Source organism: Numida meleagris, chromosome Z (assembly GCF_002078875.1).
Source record: "Numida meleagris isolate 19003 breed g44 Domestic line chromosome Z, NumMel1.0, whole genome shotgun sequence".
NCBI classification, from domain to species: domain Eukaryota; kingdom Metazoa; phylum Chordata; class Aves; order Galliformes; family Numididae; genus Numida; species Numida meleagris.
The window spans coordinates 7,641,471-7,661,954 of record NC_034438.1 but is presented as its reverse complement, the minus strand read 5'-3'; the positions used below and the strand labels follow the sequence as shown (position 1 = coordinate 7,661,954).

The window sequence follows — 20,484 nt, the reverse complement described above, 5'->3', positions numbered from 1 at the left end:
TCATTTTTGATGATGGCATGTGGCTGTTGAAGTGCAAGTTTCTCCTTTCCTCACAGACGTGATCCCTATCACATGTTAGATACAGCAATTGTATAGCCACACAGTTTTCCATTGGATGAGCTTATTCAAATGGCTTGCTATTTTGTTTTAGGGCATTTAGCTTGCTCTCGGATCAGCTTCCTGAACTGACTCAATCTGCAGCTGCAGGATCGTTAGTCTGACTGAAGGGAAGTAGCTATATGATGTGGTTAAGGGGCAAGGGAGCAGGGCTGCCATTCTTGGTGGTTGCTTGTACTTGCGTGGTATTAGATGCAAGGTGAAACTTGATTGTAGTGGAATAAATGATTTGGGTTCTACCCTCACTGCAGGTGGAACAGCCAAATCCCAATCAAGGGGAATTCCACAGTAGAACTAAAACTTTGGTTTGGAGATTTTGTCCCACGCTCTGTGCAGCTGTCCTTGGTTTACTTGTGACTTTGGCAAGGCTTTATGTTAGTTCTATCTGCAGAAGGTAATGATTTTCAACCCTGAAAAACCTGCTAGTTCAGTTTTTCCTCATTACAGTGAGTTTTCCTTTTGTGAAGTACTAGTTAATATATTTTTTAACAAGCCTCCTAGTAAATAATGCAGAATATCATTCAATCTGTGTGTTTGTTGCAGGGGGTGACTAGGCCATAATATTGTTCTGCTATCAGACTCTTTGTTGGAAATTGAAGATGCTGTAGTTCTCTTTCATTAGATGTTACTCAGGAAACTTTGGGAGGGAAAATGCCAAGGAATTTTACCAACTTTGTTTTTCTTCATTAACTGATCCTCTGGTTTTTCTTTTTTTTTTTTTTTTTTGTTGTTGTTGGGGGCAAATCTAGAGAAACATGTGAAGAGATTTGCAAATACTGTTCATTCTTCACCACTGAACATAGTAGTGATGTAGTGAACTGTGTGTATAATGTGTATCGGCTTGGCCAATATTCTATTTCCATAGGCTAAAAATAGGAGACCAGAGTACCTGGAAATAGAAGTGTTGCTTTCCTTCCATATCAAGAGGAAGTAGCACGTGTGTGTGTGGCTGGGCTAGCATCAGGAACCTCTGAGCCACTGTTGCCTCAATATGCTTCCCAACCCAAGATGGTGATTAACTTGACAGTTCAGGATGAGCGTGTGGTGTGGTCAGTGATGGAAGAGATTATCTCTTTGACTGTTGTGGTATTTAGAGAGGGTTAGCGTCAAAAAAGTCATTTCTCTGAAGGAGGTCAAGAAATGAAGTCTATCCATGGAAGACAGCAAGAACTGGTATATAATTTTTCCTTCAGGTACTAGAATATCAGGAAGGGACGTTTCTTTAAATATCTCCTGGCAGAGAACTATACAACTGTATTTCAATAGTGAACTCGCTGTTGCCCCTTCCTTACAGGATACCCATTGATTGCTGCTGCTTTAAGAGAATTCCTATTGTCTATAAATTACATTTCTATGTGGACAAACAAAGGCTTTTTTCTGTCGAGTCCATGTCAACAACTGTGTTCTGGTCTTCGGTATAGTATAGTAGGATTGCCTAGAGGGAAATAACATACAGTTATTCTTTCTGTGTCTGCTTCTTAAAGCTTTGTTACAGTTGATGCTAAGTGCAGATAACTAATGCATCTGCCAAATCTTTGCAAACATGGGGTTTATACATAGGACAGGCAGCAAGACTTTATTCTTTTTTCTGTGTAGAAATCCAGCCAGTTGCTATCTAAAATGGTGTTCTTCTAGCAGGATGGCAGCAAAAGATAAGAACAGTGACTTTGTAGGTAAATAGATAGCTGAAACATCTGGCTGAGTCCTCTGGGTCTTTAGGATGCTGCGCTCTTCAGCTGCCCAGAATCACTAGTGACTTTTGTCCTGTGACAGCAGTGAAACTAGGCAGGTTTTGCTGTTTTTTGTTGTTTTTCTTTCTTTAACATTCTAAAGATTACCTTTGTAGTATGAAAAAAGAGAGGATTTTCTGATGTTTAGTATAACTGTCTTTCATTGGTATATTAAAAAAAAAAATCGGGGAATACAGATTATTCCTTCTGAAGTTTCTGTGTGAATAAGTGCACTTGTTGCCTCAGATATTTGTATATTTGTGAAGAACTGATGAGGACAAGGATGTTTGTTAGATGTAGTTGGCAGATTTTTGATGAAAACTGGAATAATCACCAGCATATAAGAAAATGAAAAACATTATCTGTTAAGCAGAAACACTAGGATAATAGCAAAGGTTGGTATGAGATTAGAAGATTTTCTTACTGATATTACTTAACCTTCATGACTGACACCTGCTCTACTAATGAAAAGCATACACTGTTCACTGCCCCCACCTCATCTCTTTTCAGAGGTGCCCTGGACACAGGACTAGCCTTTTTGTATCTCAGTCTTTTGAAAATTGTTTCTCCCAAAACAATGCTTTCTGTTTTTGTAGCACCTGTTTGTTTTGTTTTTCCCTTTGTCTTTCTTTTTTAACATTTGCTTAAAAATAGTAATCCTTAAGATTAGGTTTTGTTTAAATCTGGTGATGAGAAATGATTGATTTCTGTAGCTCTGGGGTGTGTTCTTCACTAATTACAGGTTTACCGAGTGGATTGCAGAATAGTAATTTTAAGCAGCTACTTAGCTGGTTGTAAGACAGGTAGTTAAGAGTATACAGTTGCCTAGCTGTAGATGACAACTGAAAGTGTATATGTTGGGTTTTAGCTGGTCCTTGTGCTGACTGCTGGACACTCCCAGCAACCTTATTTTCATGGAACATGAGAGTGTACAGATAGTACAAGTTTTATCTCCTATAGTGTTCTGCCAGTGACGGAGATCTACTCCTGGCCATCAATATTCTTCCTATTTAGTATAAAATAAGGTAAGATGAGACAATAATCCTCCGAGTATCCATACAGTGAGGTTTGGCATTATTGGCTTGAGGCAGTACAAGACATGGAGTAATCAGCGCTGCTCCTTGAGAACATTTGGCTCATGTAAACTCTTTTCCCTTTCCAAGCAGTAATAAAAGTTGTGAGGTTGTTTAGGTAAGTCTTCACTTGAGGAAGATGCATTGAACTGATGCTGACATTGATCTTTTCCCCATACTTTTTCCTCATGCTCTTGTCACTCTACTGCCCTAGCAATAAAATCTGGACTCACTGAACATATATGGTAGTCATGCCATCATGAGACAGTGTCCTGCAGCCTTTTCCCAACCTTATTGTTGCAGTAGACTCTTGATCGAGTAGCTTTAATGAGAGGATGAAAGGGCAGTCATGCTTCTATGGTGTTCACACAGATGTCTGCAGTCTTTATTGCGGCTCCTTGTCCAGAGTCAAGAAAATCGCTTGCTTGAGGCTGCCTCAGGAAGAGAATTGAAACTGCAAGTATTTTGTTCAGATTCTGGAAGTGAATATTCAACTTCAGAAGGATTCTTTGAAAGGCAGATGGTGTTGTGGTGTTGAGTCTGTCCCTGAAGTTCATCAATAGATTCACTGTGTCTTGCGGGACCTGCCATGTTGCCATGATGATTTATCTCCAGTGTATCTTGATTTTTCTGACTTGCGGAGTGTAGATTTCTTGCCCAAGGAGACTTGAACAACAGATCAAAGAAAACATTATGATAAACTGGCTTTTTGTGTTGATAATGCTTTCGACTACTCTTTGATTCCTTTTTCATCTTCCTTTATTTCTAAAATGCACTGCCAAAATGCAGCTGTGCTGAATATGACTTTGGTATGGAGACTTGTAGGGGTGGAATTTCGTAATCTTAGCAGAGTTTGTTATAGGTACCAATATTTAGTTGCTGTTTTTGGACACTAGAATAACTGTTGCCATTCTATTACTGGACTGATGCTGACTTAGGCAGTCATGTATCTGCTTTTGGTCTAGGTTGCTGTACAACAGAACCTGGAGATTTGGGATGATTTTACTTTCAAGTGATTGTTTCTTCCAACTTTTAAGTGTAGTTATTGGCTGAGATTTGCATATCTTAGTGTGTGAGACATTAAACATAGTTGAAGTTCTGTTAAATACTGATTAGGGTTTCTATTTCCTTTTTCATTTATGTAAAGGCAGTCTTCCTCTGGAGGTAGTGGATTATTACAAACCTTTTATTTTCCAGTGATATAAACAAGTGTATCTTTGTTGTTGTGAGGCTGTGGTAACTTTCTTTACACAACAGTTTTGGGAATTCTAATCTCCTATGCTTTGTTCTGCTTTTCTAGTAGTCTTCTGGAGGTCTGTTTTGTTTCACATATATCTGTTTCTTCCAAATACAGCTGTTTTGGCTGCTTGCTTGAGTTTCAGTACATTTACAAGGTCAAAGTATTAACTGGGAATAAGGGACTTTTGCCCTGAGCCAGACCTTGGCATGGAAACTAAAACATCTGCTTGTCTGAATATTTTTTTTATCTTTATTAAGCAGATTTTTAATTAAGAGTTGTCTTCCTCTTAGTCTCAGATCTTCTTTTCTCATTTGATCTACAGATAGAATTAAGTTCATCGGTTTGTGATATCCTCCTCATTGCTATGACAACTGCTTTGTGAGCAAGGAAATGGTCTTGTTCAGATCCATCTCATTAATTATATTAATAATATCCCACTTAGTGCTCGACATCCTAGTCACTGTGGTAATTTGCAGGCAGTGGCTATCTGCCTCCTTTCACCCCGCTGCACTGGAGCTCACAGCTGTGGCTGGCTGTGAGATGTGCGCGCAGCCGGTGTGGGATGGTGGGACACTTCAGCTTGCTGCACTGCCAGCAACGCAACAAAGCCCTTCAGCTGCTCAGGGGCTTGCTGCGGCTGCTGTCTGCAATGCTTTTAAGACAACTGATTTGTGTCTTAAATAGATTATAGCATGACCTTGTTGGCTTGATGGGAACTTCAAACTGAGGGTGTGTTCGTTTCCATGCTCGTCTGAAGCAAGTCTGTGCTACTCCTGAAGAGAGGCTCTCACCTTTGCTGTTTTTCTGCTTCAGACCTGTTGTCACGTGGTGCTGCTCACAGTGCTGCGTGGTCAGCAAGATTAGGATCTTACCTAAAGATCCCATGATACCATAAGATTATCTGGCTCTGTTCTGACTGGCAGGCTGATCTTTCTACACAGCGCCATTCCCCAGGAGTGTTTCAAAGTCTCACGTGCTTTCCTTTTTCCGTAAAAGATCCTTTCCTCCTGAAAAACAACGATAGCTTGAACAGTTGTGATAGAGAGGCACCGTACCATGTGTTAGGAAATGCAGGAAAGGCCCCATCCTTTCCTGGATCCACATATTGCCTGGCTCTCACAAGTGTGTACCATATCTGTTATAGATGTCTTACAAATATAAACCTTGTCTTAACATGTGTGTACTCTAGTCGCATCCAAAGCATGGATCTCACTATTTTGAGGAGCTGTTTGGTGAAAGTAGAGAAACTAGCGCGTGAAATGTGTGTCACAATTTTTAGGTACCAATATGTAAACACAACTTTAATCCATAAATGATGAACAGATTTAGACCCAGCAGTGTTACGGTTTTTCAGCCTGTCTCAGTGTGCAGATTCTAGACAGTCATAGTTTAAACTGTTAGCTTTTCTTTCAGAGAAGTTGCTGTTCCCTGCCTTATTCTCTCTTTTGAGCTTTTTATCATTACTCGTAATCATCAGATTGAAATTGTTTTAAATTATCCATCAGCTCATCACAAAAGAAAACCAACCCTCAAACAAAACCAAAGGTCATTATTAGCATATATAAAACTGAGTTAGTCTTAAGGTATCGGAAGTTCACTCAGCATAGCTTACAAAGGATTTTAACACTGTGAAAGTAATGCTTAGTGTTCTGCGCACATTCTATGCTTAGTGCTTAGATTCAGAGGACATTGTGTGGAATGTCTAAAATATCAGTGAACAACCATGACCAGAGAGTGTGATATGTGTTGGAGTTGTTCAGACCATCTCCACGACTACTTCATGTTTTGCTTTCCGTGGATCGTTTTGCCAGAGCTTCAGTTACTTCTGACCGTATCTGGCTGATAGGATGTCAAGGCACAGTGCTTTGAAAGCCTGTTTGTTCAAAATTTTAAACGACAATGAAACTAGACTACCTTAAGAGACTGCAAAACAAATTGGCTTTGGTGAATGTATTCATAAAACTGGAGAAACACTGTGTCCCAGTTCAGATCATACTGTGGCTGGTTCCTAGTAAAGACAGGCCTTTTCTTGTTAAATATGTAAGAGTTTGTGGAAATATGTATCAGGCACAGAGCCTGAGGTAGCTTTAACAATCACCTAAAACAATTCAACGTTCAGTTCAATTTTGGCCAACAAAAACGTATTTCTAAATTGAAGATTGTAATGGTGTTAACTGTCTCTTTGTTATCTAGATGAGGCTCCTGAGTTCTGTAGATCAGAAACATCTCATTGCATCTTCAATTTTTCAGTACACATTGCTTGTAAAGGCTAGTGACCAGTTTGATATTGAACACATCCTTGTCCGTGCAATCACAGTTACTTGCTTAATCTCTAAAAGACATTTTAATCTTAGTGTTATTTTGCACTGAACTCAGCAGTGAACTTGTGCTGAAGCTGCCTGCCCTGACAGGTTGTGTACTGAGGCACATTCTTGCACCAAGGCAGTAGTGAAAAGTCTTTGCTGCAGCTTTGCACATCTTCTGCCCATGTGGCAGGAAGCACACATTGTCTTTACTTCCCTACATTTGCAGTTTTGCTTCCCAGTGTTGCAGGGGCAGAAAACAAGCAATTGACCATGAATATTTTGAGAGCTGTTTTCAGTTATCATACGTACTAAAAAACATTTTCATCAGTCAGTTTTGTACTAGGTGCTGTACAAACATGGGGAAATAAAAATTTCTTGTTTCAAAGAAGGGGATCAATTGAATGTAAATTGAATGTAAATTTAATTTAATGATGGGATCAATTGAAGTAAAATCTGACTGCCACAGACTGGATTTAAAGGCAAGGATCATCATTTCTCTTACAAGTGAGGGATGAGAAATAGAGTAGTTGTTGGCTGTGACCTCTTTATGTGTTTGGGAAAGAGACATAATGATAGGGAACAGTCTGGTTTGTGAATGTGATGTTTTAGTAAGTGTTCTGAATGGGTATGAGTGTGCTTAAATGCCAGACATCAAAACAGGAAAGGAGATATTACAAAAACAAAAATCTCAAATTTTGAGAGTCATACAGCTGGAGCTGGAATCTCAACAGAGCAGCAGGTAGAAAAGTCTAGGATTTGTAGGTGTTGTTGAAACTACAGATCTAGACAGATCCCAATCAGCTGATAAGAAAGCTTTTTATCTCTTAATTTGCCTTTTACTGTGAAGACTGTGATAAATCCAATAGTTTGAGCTGCTTTCACGGGAATCTTTGTGTAGAGTTCTTGTAAAAGGCAAGTAAAGCTGCAGCTACTGTGCTGTATGTTACCTAGATGTTGAATCAGTGCTGTGTCTTAACTCGCACTCTTTTTTTCTCTTTCAGATTTTCTATTTTGTACATACGTTGTTTTGTATATACTGTATATGATGACTTCGGTGGGCAGTGAACGTACCCGGGGCACTCGGGATAAAACGCAGATTTCAACCACACAGCCAATACAACAACAGAAACAAGTAGTACAGGTATGTGCTACCGTACAATAATCTTTGAGTTGAAAGTGTGTGATGATACGTGCTTCCATAAATCAGTGAAAGCGAAGAAAATAAATTATAGTCTTATTTTGGAAGAGTATTTGATATCTCACTTTAATTGTTTAGTAATCTACCACAGCATTAAATTGTTCCTTTATTTCTTGTCTCTAAATAAGTTTGTGTTTTTCAGCAATATTTTCACCAGTGACGAATTCTATACTTATGTGTGTGTCAAGATTTTTATCCTCTGACCTCAGCGTCCTCAGATTTTAGCTCTTCCATATGCTAGCCTCATGATGCTAGAAGATTCCTGGTTCTTACAGGCATTTGGGTGGGTGGGGAAAACTTTATTAGATGCATGCTGTGTTCTACAGCATGATTCAGCAGATCTGTAAGTCACAAAATGCTATACTCCTTGTGCAGTGTCTTTACACAAAATGAAATGATGAAGATTGTCCATCAGTGGACTGAAAGTATTTTGAGCATCTGTGAGATTAGCCCATTGTCTTGATTTCCAGCAACAAAGTAGTTAAGTTGTGTGCTTGCCTGGGTTACAGAGAGTGCAAAATTTCTCTGCTTCTGGCAACTCATTATTCTCTTGTCAGGAGGTACTTCTCCAAAATTGGACTCAATTCAAGAATTGCCTCAGTTCTTTGCTGGCAAAGAATGCATCAGTCTAGAGGTGCTCCCCTGGGAAACAGTCTCTTTTATTGTTTTCCAGGCTGATCTTCAACACAGGGAGACTTCCTTCCTGTTTTATACGGTATTAATTATGTGAGCTCAAGCCCTCATCTCCTTGCATTGCTGTGTTTTGCTTGCTGGTGATTCATGCTAATGTGTGGATTTAGAAAGTGACTTTCAGTAGATGAAGCTGAATTTGTTTTTGTTCTATTATAGTTTAGTGTGCAGCGGCGTGGTGAGCAGGTTGACTTCTTAACCAAACAGAAGCACAAGAAATAAATGCATAGACAGAGACAAGCATCCTGGAGGGGTTATAGGAACGTGGCCCAGAAGGGTAGGGACCAGATTAGGAAAGCCAAGGCACACCTAGAGCTAAACTTGGCTGGAAATGTAAGATATAACAAGGTGGGTTTCTCCAGATAGCTAAGGTAACAAAGGAAGATAAATCACCTCTGAGAGAGTTGAGGTCTTGACACTGACTGATGTGGAGAAGGCTGGGACACTCAGCTGTTTGCCTCAGTCTTCACTAGTAGTTGCCCATTCCTGAGAGAACTGACAGATGAAGTGGCTAAGCCACTATTTGAAATCTTGTGATGATTAGGTGAAGTCCCAGTGACTGGAAAAAGGAAAACATAATCTCTGTTTCTATAAAGGGTAAAAAGGAAGATCCGAGATACTATAGGCTAGCCAGCCTCCCCTCTGTGCTTAGAAAGAGTAATGGAGCAGATTCTCCTGGGAATCATATTAAGGCATATGGAAAGCAGTGAGGTGACTGTGGATAGTTAGCATGGCCTCACAAAGGGCAAATCATACCTAACTAACCTGGGTGGTGGCCAAGGGAATAGCAATGTATGTAATCTACCTTGACATAAGCAAAGCTTTTGATGTCATTCCACACAGCATCCTTGTCTCTAAATTGGAAACATAAATTTTATGTACTATTCAGTGGATAAGGAATTGGTTGTATGGCTACATTCAGAATTGTAAACAAGGGGTTGATGGTACAGCTGGAGACAAGTGGTGTCCTTCCAGTGTCCATACTGGGACTGGTACTGCTTAATGTCTTATTAATGACACTGGTGGTGGATTTGAGTGCACCCTTAGCAAATTTGTGCATGATGCCAAGCTGAATGGTGCAATTGTTACTCTGGAGGGAAGGGATGCCAACCAGAGCATCCTTGACAGGCCTGAGAGGTAGGCCTGTGCAAACGTTACAAGACCAAGTGCAAGGTGCTGTACCTGTGTTGAAGCAATCCCAAATATCAATGCAAACTGCAGAGTGACTGGATGGAGAGCAGCTCTGAGGAGAAAAACTTGTGTGTGTTGGTTGGTGAAAGATTAAACATGAGCTTGTAGCAAGAAGGACATAGAGACCACATGGGCTGATCAGAAGACTGAATCACCTCTTCTATGGAGACAGTCTGAGAAAGATGGACTTGTTCAGCCCAGGGAAGAGTAGGCTCTGGGGAGATATAGTGGCCTTCCAGTGCCTTGAAGAGTCTACAGAAAGCTTGAAGGGACTTTCAGATAAAAGTTTAGTGATGGGACAAGGGGTAAGAGAGGAGAGATTTAAATTAGACACATGGAAGAAATTCTTTCTTGTGGGTGTGGTGAATGCACAGGAACAGTTTGCCCAGAGAAGTTGTGGATGCCCCATCCCCCAGAGGCATTCATGGCTATACTGGTTTGGGCCCTGGGCAGCATGATCTGTTGGAAGATGTCCTTGCTCATGGCAGGAGGCTGGAAGTAGGTGACCTTTAAGGTCCCTTTAGTCTGAACTATTCTGTTATAATATTCTGTGAAATGATGATTTCCCCCCCTTTTTTTTTGGGGGGGGGGGGGGTGATATACAAGAACTGTTTTGGGCAGATTGGAGCAAGTCCAGTGAAGAAGTGGCTGAGATACCAGAGCATAGCATGATTAAGAGGAGATCAAGAGAACTAGGTTTGTTCAACCCTAAGAGGCAGGGTTTTATTCAGATATCTCATGTGAGGGTGTGGAAAAAGTAAAGCCTGAGTCTTATCAGAGAGGTCTCATGGCTCAAGCTGGAACACTGGAAATTCCAGCTGTTGAAAGAGGGAGGAAAAAAAAACTACCTTCACAGTTAGCAAATACTGAAGTAAGGATTAGAGAGATGGTGAAATCTCTATCTGGCCCCAGGCAATTCCTCTGATTGGGCCTGCTCTCAGTGGAAGGTTGCATGAGTATTACTGGAGGACCTTTCCAGTTGGTGTGATTCAGAGGTTTTAAGCGTTTGGTCTTACTGCACGTGTTCTGGGTTTTATCCATTTATTCTTTCTACTTGCATAACAAATACTTGTTTGCTCAGTTCAACAGAAAATATGATTATTAAAGATACAGAAACTAGCTTTACTGCACTGTACGTTTTTATTTAGAAATCTGATGGACTTTCCTACTTAGTCAAACTTGAGAGATCAACAGAAATATGCATTGTTTTACTGTTTAATCACTACTGATTATTTTCTCCGAATCTAGAAGAACATTGCTTTCCTAAATGGAGATTTCTTTATTGTCATATCCTATTATCATAGTTCAAGAAATTACATTGCAGATATTTTCTCTGGCATCTGGATAATAGATACACCATTTTATTATGAGATCTGGGCCTATTACTGTCACTAGTTTTGTGTTTTATACATTTCTATTTTCTGGGAGTTGTAAGTTGTTGATTCAAAATATTGTGTACTAACACTGCAAAGATCATGTATCTTGAAAGGCTGAGTAAAGTTTCGTACTATTTAATAGGACAATAAAATGTTACTTTTAAAGGTGGTGTCTTAAAAAATGAAGAACAGCAAGTTACTGGACAAAAAAAATCCCCAAACTCGTGACTATGATTTGGTGTTTGTGTAATAAAAACATCTTTGTTTTACTTGAGAATCTTGAGTTCTGTATGGAGGTAGTCCACTGGCGTAAATACTGATGATTTTCTAAGCCCACTGCTTACACGGGAAAAAATATGATACTGTCACACGTTTTATATTGTTATTAAATTGCTATATTTCTGTCATCTGATGAGAACTTAAAATTAAAAATCAGTCTTAATGGCTTCCTGTTTTTGGTCAAATATGTGGTCATGTCTGTAGAGAGATTACATTGTCTGAATTTTTCTGCTTTGGATGTCTGTAAAGGAAACGTCTTGAGTTTAAAAATTGTGATGGGCCCAAGGAAACTGAAGTCACTCAGAGGAAGAGGATATATCAACAAGGCATAAGTCCTGAAACTGGTGGACATCTACTTTTTGTTCTCTGCTGCTTACCTAGCAGACACCAATAAAGGGTTTTTGCACAGAGCACCCTACTAACTGAGAGTCTTTCATGAAGGTGTAGTGTGCTCTGGAAAATACAAGGCTTGGAGCTGGGAATTCCACCATAGTCTCTCATTTGTGTTACCAGTTGATGTATGAAGCTGTCAGCATGATACTTTGGAAATGTGAAATAGCACAGAGTGCTTAACTCTGTTACAAACACTAATTGTCTTGGAACATTGCCTCTCAGCATGGCAAATGTCACTTCCCTCAAGGAACTGAGACAGCTGCAGTAACTTCTCAGCAAATAAGCAGCTGATGGTGTATGGTGGAGTAATTTTTAGACTCTTCTCAGCATTTGCACTTGGCGACCTTCTCCAGAGCTTGTATTTGTGGTAAACTCCAACAGCAATGCAATTTGAGTCTGATGAGTCAAACTCTTGAGGCTCAGAACTTCATGTTGGTATTCTGTGAAGTGAGACTTCAAAAGGTGAGGTTTGACCAGCTGCTCAGGATGAATCCTTTTATTCAAGAATTTCAGTGGATGAAGTGGTCCCTTTCTTAATGAAGAAATATTTTGCAGCACATCTAATTGCATTTTGGGTATTAGCTCTTGTCAGTATCAGCCTTTTATAGCAAGTCTTTTCTGTTTGAGCAGAAATCAAATTAAGACCAGGATCATGCAGCATACAGTTATCTTTGATATTTTCATGGGAATGCAGTTCAAGTGGACTGCATATGTCACGCTATGAAGAGTAGCCTTATATGAGGAGACAATAATGGTGTTGAGTAGCTTTGTTTGTGGAGCATCCATCACATAGTGGGATTTATGGTGCTTTACTGCATCCATCTGTTTTAGTCTAACAACTTCTGGAGAAGTTGTGAGTATACTTTTGTGGTCCAGAAATGTTTCAGAGGCAACAATACTTCATCTTTCATATTCATATTTCTGGAGGTGCAACCCTGTCTTTTAAGTATTCGTAAATCCACAGTCACATTTGGAGAGTCAAGGGAAGGTGATGGGAGCAGGAATCATCAGAGAGGTGTTTAATTTAGAGAAAGACCATTACTGCTTTTTTATGATAAAAATGGCTCTGGAGTGATAAATACTAAATAAAGCTAATATATCAAAACAAACTTGTGTAATAAATGCTATTACATAATTCTCTTATTACATAATTGTCTTATCTATGTAGTGGTTTTTAACTTTGGCACGAACATCAGAAGCACATGTTGAAATTGCTTCTGTTCCAATAAACTTTTTAACTGTAAAATGGTCATAGAGAAGAAAATGTTAATCACTTCCCCTTAGCTCTTCTGTTTTTGGTGCACCTACTCTTTCTGAGAATCTGGAGAGAAAAATAGTGACTCTAGGAGATACTTTTTAAAAATGTGCTGTTACACTTTGTATACTTTATTGAATGTTTGCATTTTTCAGGCAACAGCAGAACAGATTCGCCTTGCTCAGATGATCTACGATAAGAATGATGCAGATTTTGAAGATAAAGTGAAACAAGTATGTTTCTTACGGTACAGAGTTTTTATGCCCTGCAGATAAAGTGTTCCTAGGATGGCTTACATTTTGGAGCTAGGGTGACTGATTCTTATTTAGATGAAGCCATTTTCAGAATGATAGATGTTTAATTAGGAAAAGGTGCGCTTATTGCACCGTAGAAGTCTGCTTGTAAGACACTGTATGGTAGTATAACTCTGGCTGTATAGTTACAGTGGTGCATTTCTCTTTGTAAACAAGCCTTTTAGCCAAAACTGATGTTTCTTCCAAACTCTATCTCTAGTTTGGTCCTGATGCTTAGCTGTCTCAGAATTAACGAGTGCATTTGGTTTGTCTGCATGTACATGAATGTGGGAAAAACTAGTCACCTACGTAAACTGAGTTTGCTAAATCATCATCTGTATTTCAGGAAACAGTAGGAAATTAGTAAAAATCTAATATTAGCGAAAGGTGAATTGAATGGTGTAGGTTTATTTTTCTTATAAAATCTAACCTCCTAGATCTGTGTATGCATTGAAGTGAAATATCACACTGTTTCCTCTATCATGCTGAGCTTTGGGTTTATGTATTCAAGCTTCCATTACACTGCTATACAGTTATAGTTTTAATAGTATTACACAATTTTTTAAAAATAGTATTACACAGTTATAGTTACTCAACCATACCTGTTTGGCTCAGTGCATTGGTGATTTTTACCTTACCAAGCACGTCACAGTTCATGTAGAATGTAGGAACACATCTAGAAGATTTATTGTGAGTGCATTGATGCAGCAGGTGGGGGCACACTTCTTGATTTCCTTTCCTTTCTAAAGCCTCTTCTGAGTCACTGTTAACTGCTTTTTGTTTTTCTTTTCTATGAAGTTGTTCATTGCTATGCTAGGAGTGAAGTCCTGTAGATCCTAAAGCCAAAGGACCCTGAAATAGTGCCTGTAGCTTTGCTGATCAGAAGAAAGCTAAGAATTAAATTCTTCATAGGAGTTCTACAAAATGTTTATTTCTATCTCATATTTTTTTTTCTCTGTGGGTAGAAGTACTGGATGCCCCATGAAAGATTTTATTTATATTAGTCCCATACTGCTCAGGACGCGTGCTGCATGTCCACGAAGCATAATTCAGTACCAGCTCTCCTTGAGCAGCCATCATTTAGCCCTTTTGTGTGGCTTTTGCTGAAGTAGATAAAGGAGCTGATCTGGTTGAAAAAGTTAACTTTTCTGGATGTTTTTCCAGGTGGATCTGGATTTTCCACCATGGTTTACTTGATGGCTGTGCTTACACAGTGGGTCAAGTGATGAGGGAGGATGATACTGGAGCTGTCCTAGTCTCTTATGTTTTTACACTCATATAAGGCTGTCCTGGGGATAACAGCATTTAACATCTGACGCAGTAGCTGCGCACATCTTTGGAATCTGTGGTGGTATTAACTCTTACTTTATGATGATAATTTGAATATTTTAATGTGTGACTTTTACTGCCAGCTTATGGAAGTGACGGGGAAAAACCAGGATGAGTGCATTGTGGCACTACATGATTGTAATGGGGATGTGAACAGAGCAATCAACATACTGCTGGAAGGAAGTTCAGACACGGTAAGGTTTTACTTTAATATTCAACTACTCTTTTTGCTTGTTGTACCTTTCTACTTTGGGATAGTGATTGGAAAAGTCCTATTCAGTAGCTTTAGATTTCCATGTCTCCACTGAAGTTCCTCTGAAGGAAAGAAGGACCAAAGCAGCCTCTGTCTTGTGCATACCTTAGATTAGGCTTGAAAATGTCATGGTTTTCCTGCTTTTTGTCCTGCAGTCTTCCAGCTTTTATTTAGGTGTATTTGTGTTCTTTGGAGCATCTTTTTGTTTTATGCTGACCTATTTGAAGCACCTCCACAATCATGAAACCTGAGACTTAGATGGTACCGTGTTTGCCACAAAGAACAATCTGTATAAACCTAAAAGGATAGGGAGGTACTTGAAGACATGTAATTCTTATAGGAATGCATTGCAAGTTCTGGGGTCTGTGTCTCAAAGATCAGTAGAAAACTAGTAATAGCAAAAGAGTATGCAGCAAGTAATTCTTTTGTTACTGTGTTGCTCATTTGCCTGTCTTTATTGAGAAGCAGAAAGAGGAAACTAAGCTGTGTGTAGCAACAATGTCACTTACTGTTGCACGGCAACAGGGGGTTTTCACGAAATTGCTGTAACTTTTTGCTGGAGGGACTTAGGTTTATCTGAGATAGAATCCAGTTTACTGTCTCATATAAATCAGGAAAGAAATCTGAACTTCCTTTCTTAGTGTTGAATGTTGACTACTTCCTGTGATTTATCGGGGTGTGCTTATTGTTAGAGAGTAAACTTTACTTTGTACTCCCCGGATCTAGGTCACATAGCATTCTAACCAAGGGAACTCTCTTTTCTAACCTCTTTCATTTGTAAGAGCTGGAGTCATGTAATGCACAGCCATGTGTAATGCTGAGTGTGTGAGTAAGCTGATAGTAGAAGAAACTATCATCTCACTTTGATTATACCAATCTTGGTAACATGCTGTCTTTTCTGTCTTCTCTTGTATTTGTAATTTTCTAGTTGAAAATACTTTTTGATTGGAAAAAAAAAAGAATATTAAATGATTTCTTACCCTAGCAAATTGTTATAAGTAATGATGACATGGTATAAACTTTCTGAATTCATTTATCAATGAGATGCAATATCTTTACTTGTTGACAAAGTCCCTCTGAATGCATTGATCTCCACAGAAGAAATGCAACTCTCAAAGAAATACAGAGAACTTAAAGGGCTTGGTGAGGAAGGGGGAAGAATATTAATTAGAAAGCTCTACATCAGTGTGTGAAGTCATTTATTATTTTTTGTGGAACTATGGACCTACAATTGAAATGGTTTGTTGCAGGGCCATTGTACTCCAGAACAGTTATGCTATGATATAAAGTTGGAAGCAGAGGTGCTTCTTGTTCTGAGTACAGATTGCCAAATCTGTTTTGAACTTTGCTTTGCTTTAGCGCACTGTGATTTTTTTTACCTCATTTAATAGATGTATCTATACAGTTTGAGAAATTAGAAGAGCAAGGAGTGAAAGACAATGTCTATTTATAAATTCTTTCTTACATTGCCAGGAGTGTTTCTTTTTTAGTACTGTGATCCTTAAAGCTTTGTACTCCGTCTTTATGAAGACTTTTCACTTGGAATGGCTGTGATAGTCTGGCTTTGGATGTACAGAGGGAGAGTAGGGAAGGGCACGTTTCTTTGCCTAGGACTTTTATTTCCTACAGGAGTAAAAGCCATTTTATACCCAACCATATTTTAGTTGTGAAGGCTTTTGAAGGTAGTTTAAAAAGGACAAGACGAGCAAGAGGGGACTTGTGCTATGTATTTCCAAGGATCAAGTCCACAACTGTAATTTGGGTTGCATGAGTCTTCAGCTGAAATTCTAGTCAGTTAACTCCTTAACAAAGGCATGATAGTCTATGATGTATACCCAAGCACAGAGATAAAGACATCTAAGAAGTTGGGAATGGCTCTAAAATTATATTGATTTTTTTTCCCTGTATAAATAGTAATAGAAGACTTTTCAAATCCCAAAGCCCTTGTGATTGTCTGAAATCCTTATTTGTGGCAAAGCATGGAAATCTGATGTTTTCATTGTTTTCCTTTTACTGTTACTTTTCAAGTCATATAAAGCTTTATTAAAGAGAGTCTGCTTTTACATATGATTTGCAGGATCATTCCGTTTGGGGAATTTCTTAAAATGATTAAAAAGCTTTTGGCACTATACTCATTAGACAAATAATAGTGTGTTCTGAACCATCCAGATTTGGTTCTTCAGATGTCAGTGCAGTTACTTAATTCTCTTTTGAAAGATCTCTAAAATTCTTAGAGTGTCTTAGTGTGTAATACAGTTACACAGGCTACAGCAGGTGAAATCACATACACACAGAATTGCAGGGGCTGGAAGATACTTCAAGAGATCAAGTCCAACCCTCGTGTGAAAGCAGGCTCACTACAATAGGTCTTGTAGGTAGGTGTCCAGACAAGTCTTGTATATCTCCACAGAAGGAGGGTCTGCAACCTCTCTGGGCAGAGAGAGAGAGTTATTCCCTATGTTTGTACAGAACTTGTTATGTTCAAATTTTAGGCTCTTGCTCCTTTTCCTGGCACTTAACACCACTGAGAAGAGCCTGGCCTCGTACAGCAGTTCATATGATAGTTACTGGAGGAGGCTGAATTTTCTGTCACACAAATAACATGGTGTTGCTCAAACAAGCAGTTTTGTGCTTCTAATCTGCAACATCTGTGCTTCACCTAAGTTGGTTTACGACAGTGTAGTCTTCAATTCTGGAGACGAAATTGATTAGTGATTCCAGCCTTATTTCTCGCATACATTTCTTAAAAAAAAAAAGTGACCATTCTAATACTTACTCTCTTACACAGGATGTTGAAACTTTAGATTTGTATTTGTGAACTGTTTTGTTACCTGCCTGCTCAGCAACAATAGTTTCTTAATTGTAGGCAACTTGGTCACTGCCTGCTTTGTGAGGGCTTCTTAGTTGTCTGAATTGAGAAGAAATAAGACAGGACCAAAATGACTGACTGGTAATTGCCTGTTGTAAGATCATGGGCTTTATGTAGTGCTTCATAGTTAATGGCAACTTATCTACATAAGCAAATTTCCTGTATGAAAACTGTATCTAGACAATGGGCTCTTAGAGAGAGGAACATTAAGAGTATTTGCCATCTTCATGATTTACAGATAAAACTTCTTCTTTACTCTGCTCAGAAGACTAACCATGCAATTGCGTAACACATGAATTACTGTACTATTTTTAGCAAATGTGTTAGTTACTTTATTTTCAGCTCCTACAGATGTTCATGTGGAAGTGGTGTTATCACTGAATTTATTTTAAGGATAGATTTTTATATTAAAATAGAGGTCTGATGTTTGGACCATAGTCTTTTTTCTTGTTTAGACAAAGTATTTCTTGGCTTTTGCTCTCTGTGATGAGCTGTGGCTGTGTGAGTGGATGGTTTGGCTTATTGTGGCCACCGGTGTTTTCTCATGTTCTTAGTCTGCATTTAAATTCTAATATTTGTTTCTTTCTCATCTCTTTGCAAAAATGGAGCTAGATTTTCCATTTATATCAGTGTAGTTCCTGGTACATATTACTTACCTGGTAATGTAGAAATACCTTTTATTTTTCCTTTGAAGTGAACAGGTCTGGGTTGATATTATAGACAGAGAGGTCTCTTCCTTTTTGACTTCTGTATCTAATTCTATTCTGTCTAAATAGACTTCTTGGGAGACTGTAGGGGGAAAGAAGAAAAGCCTTGGAAAGGAAAGTTCAGAAAACAAAGAGAACAGAGAAAAACGAGGGGACAGAGAAGTGAGTCGTGGACGGGGAAGTTCCAACAGACGGGGAAGAGGAGGCAGCCGTGGCCGAGAGTGTACGTATAGGGGTTATTTTAAAAGCTTCAGATGTCTTTCTTGCAGCTGAAACTGGTTGAGAGTGAATGTTTAATGGAACAAAGTCTATTAGAGCTGAAGTTCAGTGCTGAAGTGATTATAACTTGTTTATGTGACAGCTATTTTTGATTTGTCTACCTGATTTTTGGAATGGTCTTTACTTCTATTTTTCAGAGACAGCTCAGTTTAATTTAAATTTCTTTCCTTTTTGGTTAATCGATCTTGTACAACTTGCTGTCTCTTCTATGAGTTTTAGAACTGAGTCTTTGTAAGACTGCCTGAAAGCAAATATGTCACTGCACAGCTGATACTTTTTTTTTTGTTTCTTTTAATGAAAAAAAATGCCTAGCTTTGGCTCCATCTCCTTTTATGAGTGGGAGAACATGAAGATGTTTTCATCTTCTCATAAGGGGAATGAAAAAGCTGGGAACATTAATAATCTCTAGCATATGTTACTCATTTAACCCAGCCACAGGTGAGCTTCTACAAAATAAGTACTTTGTGAACTGAAACATTTAAATTGCTCTTTTATACAGATAGAATAGTATATCATGCAAAAGAGAACGGATATTTTCCAAATTAGGTAGAATCACATTAAATCACCATTGAATATACACATTGCCTTTTTTCTCTTAAGTGTTATCAGCAATTATGTAAGCTGCCTGTGTTTTCCACGATAGCCATGAATATTTATCATAACATTGATTAAATGAGCAGAAAATGGAGAGGATAAAAAATAACACAACCAAAAGAACCCCACCTTTTCCCTTAGAAGCAGGACAAATATTTACAATTTTAGCCAAACTTTGGTAACTCAAAGCTGGAATATATTCAGATACTGTGCTGGTCAGTGAAGGCATTGTGAATCTTTATAGAAGAATGGAAGTGAGGAGAGAGATTTTTTGGCAAGTCTGTATGCTGCTTGTTTCTGTACTAAACTGGAGCTAAAGATGATTACCAAATCTTGATATTATCTTCCCACCTTTATATGCATTCTTTAATTTTTAAGTTTTGTTGATGCTATCTGGATGTGTTGTATAGTACAAAATTCTCAGCAATGTTCTGAGTGGTCAGTCATTTTCCAGCCCTCACTTTAAGGGAGTCAGGGGATGTGGCACAGGGCAGGAGTACAGGAGAAGAGTTGGTGTTATTGGTTATCTTACTCTTCTGCTGTTGCCAACCAACCTGTTATCAGGAAAGTGAAGCATGAAGCAGGGTAATTTCTTGCCTCTTTAGAGGTTTGAGACCACAGTTTAAAAAACAGTGTTGTGTCTGCTAGAAGACATAACCCTCTTAATAGATATTTTGCTTCCTAGTTGTCCAGTTTAAAGTAAACAGCTTGCCTGTAGCTAGGCCTGCAAAAGAAGAGGGATGACTGAGATATCTTGACCATCGTGCTCTGACAATCTTTCCTTTTCTTTTTGGGTTCAAGTTAAGCAGATGACTGTATTGTCTCATGTACAAGTATGTAAAGTTTCTCTTAAGCTGTCTTCTCTCCACAGTTAGAGCTGAAGAAAATGGAGTGGACAACAGTCAAGGTGACAGGCCTTCAGACCGTGGGAAACGTGGCCGTGGGAGAGGTGAGATGGTGGCACTGGTGTGGGACTGGCACTGATTTCATTTCCTGAAATGGAACTCCCTCATTTATTTAATTAAAAGCTTATTTTTAAGCATTTGTTTGTTATCCTTTGAATCCATGAGCACCTCAGCCACCTTTAATTTAGATACTCTCCCCCTGCAATTGTTGTTTGAGACTCCTAGCCACTATGAAAGCATTGTTTGGTTTCATAATGGCTTAAAAGAATTGGCATATCACCTTCATGGCAATTTTTTGTGTGATAGACTGGTGTCCTCTGGCTATGGAGAGCTCTTCTCCATGTTGAATCATGACAGCCTCCTGTGTGTGGGAGTGTAATGGACTCCTCAAGATGTACCTTGGCAGC

At 38.9% G+C, this 20,484-nt stretch overlaps 1 protein-coding gene across 9 annotated transcripts in view; it reads left to right on the top strand.

The window, feature by feature from the left end:
- UBAP2 (ubiquitin associated protein 2) overlaps positions 1–20,484 on the top strand; it is a 91,700-nt gene that overhangs the window by 13,599 nt on the left and 57,617 nt on the right. For all 9 annotated transcript variants that reach the window (XM_021380010.1, XM_021380008.1, XM_021380006.1 and 6 more), the window contains exons 2-6: positions 7,468–7,607; positions 13,004–13,081; positions 14,554–14,664; positions 18,369–18,522; positions 20,044–20,121. In XM_021380010.1, coding sequence (XP_021235685.1) covers positions 7,509–7,607; positions 13,004–13,081; positions 14,554–14,664; positions 18,369–18,522; positions 20,044–20,121 — 520 coding nt within the window. In that variant the 5' untranslated portion in view covers positions 7,468–7,508. The remainder of the gene's footprint in view (positions 1–7,467; positions 7,608–13,003; positions 13,082–14,553; positions 14,665–18,368; positions 18,523–20,043; positions 20,122–20,484) is intronic.